General features: G+C 41.0%; 1 protein-coding gene across 1 annotated transcript; it reads right to left on the bottom strand.

The window, feature by feature from the left end:
• Window positions 1-1,173: 1,173 nt before the first annotated feature.
• LOC118797990 (cyclin-dependent kinase 5 activator 1-like) lies at window positions 1,174-1,935 on the bottom strand. Its single transcript, XM_036557286.1, has one exon. It carries the CDS (start codon window positions 1,933-1,935, stop codon window positions 1,174-1,176), a length of 762 nt encoding a protein of 253 aa, XP_036413179.1.
• Between the last annotated feature and the right edge of the window lie 6,074 nt (window positions 1,936-8,009).

Raw genomic sequence — 8,009 nt, 5'->3', positions numbered from 1 at the left:
AAAGAAATACTAGAAAAACATCACTGTTGCCTGGCCTGCTGTCACTCATGGTGCCTCTCCTTTGCATGGCAGGTGCCCCTGACCCAAGAACTGAAGGCACTGCTGCCCCAGAGCTATTGGCCACAGCCAAAGACATCGCTATCATGAACTTCCTGCTCGTACCTGAAGGTATTCCTGTTCCAGAAGTTCTGCCTGTGGATGAAAACATCACTTCTAAAATGTCTGTTTCTGCACCTGAATGTGCCACCATCCAGACGTCCTGCTCATAGCTGAAACTATCGCTACAATAGTGTTTGCAGTCCCTTGGCACACCAGCAGTCTGCTTCCAATAATGTATGGACTGCCCTGCCTTTGTCTAAAAACATCCCTGTAGTCATTTCTGGGGCCTCCAGTCAGCCTGTAACGATATTACTTTGCTTTCATGTTGGTAAAAGGATAATTAATATCATATTCCTTTAGATATTTTAATACTGTGAATTTCCTGCTTAGCCTGCCTCCCAGTATCCTGTGCATATCCAGTATTCTGCCTCTGTGTCTGTCCAGTTCCTAGTCCAGCTGCAGTCCCCTGTTAGTCTCACAGTATCTGTCCTCGATCCTGTCTTGATTAAGCTCCTCCTGTATCTCAGCTCCTGCTGTGAACTTAGTCTCAACTTAGGGCTTAGCCTTGTTGGAGTTTGCTTTCGCACCTCAATAGCTTCACGGTTTCCACTGGGGAGGTTCCACCCATTTCTCTCTCCACCTCGGTCTTATCTTGTGGTCACCCTAGCTCCGTCCTCTAGCCAGTGTGTTTACGTCATTCATCTGTAATCCCTCCTGTTAATTATTGTGTCCAGCTGTTCCTTGATTCCTGTCTCTGTATTTATATTCTTTGTCTTGCATTTGTTCCCTGTTGAGGTTGGTTAATGTCATGTGTCCTGCTGTTCCTCTAGTGTTACTTGATTTGTTTTACTTCATTGGCCTTCCCATCTCTTCTCTGTGTTTTCCATTTTGTCATTATGCACACCCTATTTTTAAAATACTCACCTACTTGTCTCCATTTGCGCTGAAGAATGGTGTGGGTGTTGAGTAGTTTTGGTTCTTTAATGTAATTTGAAAATATAAAAAATGCTAAAACTATGTGAGTCTGAATCTTTTCACTGTTCCCTTCCATCACCCTTTTCCCAATTTGATCCTTCAATGATCTGTTCCATTCTTCAGGGCAGTGAAGACGTCGGCAAAATACTGTGGGTCTTCGTTGATCTGCAGCATCTTGCCACTCATGCGCTTGGTGATGTCCAAAGTCCGCTTCCAGAAGACGGTGCTGTTGTCCTCCACTATAAAGGGCATGACTGGGTAGCCGAGCTCATGGCCGATGTAGGCGTATGCCACGTAGAAGCAGGTGAGCACCACAGCCTGCAGTTCCCTCATGCTGGATACCTCAGCCGAGACTGTGTCACGGCACAGCATGTACAGGAAGACCACGCTGCCTGGGACAATGAAGCACTGACGCTGGCATTTGCTGAGCAGCAGAAAGATGTCCACCATGCGAAGCCACATCAGAGGGTCCTCAGGAGAGAGGTCCTTGAGCAGGCGGCATCGGCGGCACAAGAACTTGCCCAACAATCTGAGCAGCTCATTGGTGGAGGCGTCCTTAAGGACCATCTCATGCGTGCTGGTAGCCTGGTCTGAGAGCACATCAGCACATGCGTCCATTGGTGTGGAGCTCACAGTTGGTTCGTGAGCTCCTGAAGAAGGGCCGGCACCAGACTGCTCTTTCCCCAGGTCTCGTGTGGTGGTGGTACGGACAGTAACTCCCTCGAAGTGATGTCCTGAGGGAGGTTTCAAGAGCTTTCTTCTCTGGGCTGAAAGAGCGTCAGGCGAGAGCAGACGGATGAACTGTTTCTTGCTCACTGTCGTCACCTCCCCGTGAACAGGTGTTGAGGAGACGTGGCCCATTTTTCTATCCACTGGTGTGATAAGAGGAAGATGTGTTGAAGATGTGGAATGTCTTGAGGAAAGATGTCCTGAAGATGAAAGTGGAATAGAATGGAGTGAAGTGAAAGTGGTACCTGAGGAGAAAAAGCAGATATAAATATGATGTCTTTTCTGAAATATTAGTAACCCTCTAATTCAGTATTTCCCAATCCAGTCCAAACTCAACTGTGGCCAGTTAGTCCATATTTTCAGTTCATCACATTTCCCATTTTACTTGTACCAAGCCATCGACAACTGAACCCCTGGTGTACCTGTGCTGGGAGGTGAAACACAGCCCTGGGGGATATTTAAAAAAAAAGTACTATGTTTTCTAGTGAAAATACTGTGATTATCCATAATATACCCACCCCCCACCCCACCTGCCCAAAATACACGTGGTGTCTGGCAGTTCTGACCTACTTTCTACTCTATTTTAATCTATATGCCTTCTAATAAAAATCTTTAATAAAACTCACATATTATATAATGTGATATTGAGTAACTCAACATCTTTTGAGAACTTCTTCATCTGTCATTTTAATAAATGTTGCTGTGACACTTGCGTTGATGAACTACTTCTGCTGCAGATTTGCGATGACTTGCACGCTAACAGCGCTCCCTGCGGGAGAAACTTCAGATTGCAAGTGATTTCCAAAGCCGTGCCCATGTGTTTTCCACCATAAAATCAAAGGGTTTTCATAATTCAACTAACCACCGGGACTCTTAATCTGTAAGAAAGTACTGCACACTGGGCTCAGATGAGGACCAGAGGAACTTTCTCTTCAGGTTAGAGTTAACTGAGCTGCTCCACAGTAACTTTCAGTAATTTACGCTTGTTTTTTTACTGCAGCGAGTCACTTTGAGATAAGCTGTAGTTCCAAAGCATGTCGGCATTCATTTAGACTCCATTCACATAAAGTGAACTGAGGGAAATCCGTGTGGCAAAGAGAGCTTTATAGTGTACAGCAGCATTGAAGTCTGGGGTTACATGAGGACTGGGTTAGAAAAAAAGACAACTTTCAGATTTCATTTGTAACACTGAGGATATGTTTACTACTCTAATGACTTGGCCAGCTACAAGCTGTCCTTTCAAGTGTTGGATTTTAATGTAGATGTTGTGAAGAACTTCCATGCAGTTTGTGCAGATGAAGACTTTTGACCTCCATGTCATTTAAATGCAGTGTCTGTAGCCAGTGACACTGCAGACATGGAGGTTATGACCTTCCCACTTTCAAAGGAGTTTAATTTATATGCTTTTCTGCTGCTTTAGGCAAAACACAACTGTGCTGCACCCAAACTCAAAATGATGTACATCACTATTTTCACAAAATCAACAATTTTACAATAGACATTTGTCTATATCAGCTTAATGTAGCTCTCTGACTCATTACAATAATGCCCCTGAGATGCAATGTGCGAAAGTGAATGTATACCACTGTTAGCTTAGCACTAGCATCACAAATCCAATAGCAGCCATAGCAAAAATGAGCTGATCACACTGGTGTATATAAATATTTAGTTGACTGTGAGTTAAAGGCTACAGCGGACTCTCCAAATAAATTATTATCTCATTAGAATGTTTATTCACCAAACGCAAAGAATTCATTCTAAATCAGCTTCTTAATTTAAACTATATGGAGCATCTCTCTGCCGTTATGTTAATGAAGGCTGACTTATTTTGTACAATATAGTCTGATAACAGATTAAAGCAGCCATGCAAACGTAAAGCATGATGTTCCACTAACTTCATTCACCTTTGTGTTTACTCTGATACAGTCATACAATTAATAACATTACATGACAACGTTTAATTTAGAAACATTTTTCACCGTATAGATTTAGTTCATCCAATTACCGCCACTGGGATAATGCTAATTCCTCCTGGCGCCCCTAGTGGTGCTGTACACTCACATTTGATAGAAACTCCAGCTACTATCTTGTAACAGACATTCATGTTTTTACTTTAAAATTGTTCAGAACTAATTTTATAAAGCACAGTGACCTCCACAGAGCAGGAAGCTATTTACTAAAAAGGTGTTCAAACATAAAATAAAGCAGGAAATACAAGAAACATACAGTGTAGCTGTTCTGTACCAACATAAACTGAATGGGACGTTCAGTGAACTACAAAATCTTTTTGTCATCTATTATAAATGGGGGGCAGCTACACAGTTTGTAGCAGTATTTCATGCTGAATCATTTACTTTAAAAGTAACTACTGTTTATCCAAATACCATCACACTGATGATGCTAATTTCAGGTAGTATTCTAATTGGATCTGTCATGTTACAGAAACAGCCAGAAGTAACACAATAAAGATCAAAGGCTAAAGTGACCCTTATTAATCCCACAACGGGGAAATTTCACCTCTGCGTTTAACCCATCTGTACAGTGAAACACCGCATACACTCTAGTGAATGCACACACACACACTAGGGGGCAGTGAGCACACGTGTGCAGCTAAAATTACAAACAGACAGTCAGAACAGTGAAAAGTTTAAACAGCCAGATGATAAATTAAATATATTTAGTGGGCTTATGTCACTCTATGCAGTCTGATTATAACAGATTATAACACAGAAGACTGGAGACAAATTCACATGGAGAAAACAAAAGTATAAAGCACAAAGACACAAGAGACAAAATGATATAAGGATTATTTACACATCAACAAGAATCACAGAGTTAAACTCAAACACCACAGATTTCTCTGAATTTCTGCATAACTAAATGGTTTAGATGTAAACAAACTCATTCAGAGTGTTTTGGTGTGAAATGCTCAGTTTTAGTGTCAGAACTGTTCACAGTGGTGTTGATAGGAACCAGATATCTGAACAGTTTAATGCCTCTAGAAGCTACATCACATAAAGTTATTATGGGAAATGATTATGAATAAGCTGCCTGATGCCTGAAACAGTGTTTTATGTTGGTTTTATGAGAATGTTTATATTTTTACACCATGTCTTTACGGAGAGGTGCATGTGTTACATGGCAAGTCAATCAACATGCTTTACTGTAAAGCATATACTACTATAAAGTCTGCGTCTCCTTGAGAAGATCTCAACTCTAAATTAAAATCAGACGGTTGATATTTACACAGCAAAGTCAACAAAAACAAACTACATGAACAAACTCAGAAACCTGAACTGTCAGTCCTGAAGGCTAAAGCGTACTGACACAGCAGGCATGAAACATGTTCATGGACCTTTTAAGTAGACGGAGACATTTGTATTTACATTCTGACTCTGTTCATTTAGCAGTAAAAGAGCACTGTAAGAACCAAATTCACAAACCACTGACAACAACGATTCAGATTTTTAACACGAGTGAACGTGTTTAAATATTGATTTTGAAAATGTGTAGAAAACCTCACATTCTACTCTGTCAGCGTTTTAAGTGATGCTGCTGCTTTAGAACTGAAAGCTTGAGGTAATGGTGGCTAGCAATGGTTGCTAAGCAGTAATTGGAGGGCTAAGAAAATGAGGTTGGGCTTGGGATCCACCGATTGGACTACATTCAGGTATGATGTGGGAAAATATAATGGAGTTGTAAATTCAAGTTCAGTTTTAGTTCTACAAATCTGTAGGGAATCTGCTGTGTAATGTGATATTCAGTAATATTCAGAGTTAAGCTGTGAGTTGAGGCCTTTACTGAATAATTCTCTGAAAATTGCAACATACAAAAACAAACATGTCACTGAAAGTGTCTTATAAGCTTCAAATGTCTGTTTTAAAGCTAAAATTGCCATAAGTAGCATTAAACCCAGTTTGGATAAGTGGCAGCCCAATTTTAACCCATGTGGGGCCCACGAGGAAATGTTAGCTGGGAAGGAACCCAGTTTGACACCTCTGATCCAGACACTGTCTGTTTCATTTGCAGGTAAATAAGTGATGGTATGTTGTACGAATGTATGAACACTGGTACTTTGAGGGGTTTCATGAGTACTTTTTCCACCCCGTAACATTGCAAGACAAAGCAAAGCAAATCTACAATATTAGCTGGCTTTAATAATCAGTGAAAGTGGCTGAATTATCAGTTTACTATTCCTGCCTGAAAAACACATGACAGGAACTTTGCACCTGGTTAAAATAAGAGAGAATTTCTAGTGAGAACTGCCTCTCAGTAATGTCTACTGGGTTGGTCAGACACTATAGGGCGATCCTGAGAGAATCCAAAATGAATAGGATCCTATGGAGCTTTTGTTCATTATAATTTGTGAATGTTTAATTCTTTAATGCAAACAAATAGACTCAGTTTCTCAAAACAGAACTGCATAATGTATTTCAACACTCCTGTCATACTTGAAAGCTTTTTAATCCAGTTAAAGGACTTCATAACATTCATTACAGCAGCAGAGCTTGTTTAAGGACCTTTCCCTCCATTAAACCAAAAACATGATTACAACACTAGAGGGCGCCTTGAGTCCTCAGTGAATGGGGGTGAATGGAGCTAAATGACTATAAACAACATTAAATGTGTTTCTGGTCTTTCATACAGAGATTTTCATTTAAAAGTGAAAGAATGACATTAAATAATTATCAAAAACTTGCCAGCATCATTCCATTTTCTCTACAGCTAACATGTATTCAGTCGTGGGACGCTAGCACTGCTGAGTGCTGATTGGCTGGTGAGCTGATCAGTTCAGTAGCTCAGTGAAGTGGTTTGGCTTTGTCAGTGTTGAAGGTACAAGATCCCTTATCATAATTCAGTTTACTTGACCATTTTCAAACCTCTCTTCATCCCTTAGAATTAAACAGGCTGTGCCTTTAAGACTATTACATGTAAATGAGCTCTGTTCTGATTGGCTTCGTTCAAAAAGCAGTCTGGGCTGAAACGCTCCTTATAACTCTGTGTAAGTGAGTGGGGGTAATCTGTGGTTGGCTGAATAGGCGGATATATGCAAATGTGTTTTTCTGACATCACAAAAACAGTCAATTCCATTCAGGGTGTTTTCAGCTCCAGTTCCATATATGGACTTTATGAACTGGTAAAAAGTATGAATGTTTTGAAAGTTCAACATTGTTTACTCACTATATCTGTTTCAATAAAGTGAGGAAAACGTGGTTTTCCATGACATGGACCCTTTAAAAGGATTAACCGTTTACAAATGACAGTTTTACACAGAAGCTCCATAGAAACCCATTCATTTTGGACGCTCTCAGGAGCGCCATCTAGTGTCTGACCACCCAGACGCTATAAAGACATCACTGAGTGTCGGTTCTCCTCACTAGAAATCCTCTGACTGAACCAGTGAGAGAATCAATGAACATCAAGTTCAGCTCTTTCTACACGAAACTCGGACAGATGTGATTAAATGAGACTCCCGGCATCGTTTAGTGAGTTTATCATGTTTGTTATCAGTTAACTGACTCCACAAATTCACTGTTTTCCAGCTAAAAGGTTCGAGGTGAAGTTACGATGTGACTCCACTGTAAAAAGTAAAGGTGCCTTAAATCTCTAATGAGGTACTCAAAGAACTGAAACACACGGCTCCATCAAGACGCTCTGTAAGGAGGATAAGGACGAATAATGAAGACGTCTGTTCTGATCTACTGCAGTGACAGAGAGGAGCTGAGCTCAGAGACAGTGAGCAGAGCTGGAGGATCAGTTCAGGGAGGAGGAGGTTTTTCTGCACTGTTTATTTTCGAATAAAGTCTCACAAACTCGAATATAAACACTGACTGAAACGCCTCGACAGTGTCGCGGAAATAAGACCGATAAACAAACGAAACCCGCCGAAAAAGAGTGTAGAACTGTGGTAGAGACTCACGTGTAGATGGTGAGTGTAGCTGAGTGGGGGAGTGAGTTGAAATGCGGGTCGTTTCGCTGATAAAGTTTGAGAGCTTTTTCGAGTCGCGCTGGTTCAGCAGAGCGGATCGCTGGTCTGAGCGCTGGAACGCACGCGACGAGCAACGTAGCCATGGAGACAGAGTTCTAGAGCGCGAGCTCACAGTGCAGCACTTCAACACTTCACGATCAACTTGATGACGACAGAGATCGAAAATAAACAGAACTTTTCAATAATAATAATAAAATATAGACAGTTTTTATTGTAT

This window comes from Colossoma macropomum, unplaced genomic scaffold (genome assembly GCF_904425465.1).
Source record: "Colossoma macropomum unplaced genomic scaffold, Colossoma_macropomum, whole genome shotgun sequence".
In the NCBI taxonomy this organism is placed as follows: Eukaryota; Metazoa; Chordata; class Actinopteri; order Characiformes; family Serrasalmidae; genus Colossoma; species Colossoma macropomum.
Note: the sequence above shows the minus strand (reverse complement) of the source record. Positions and strands in the feature narration are given on the sequence as shown.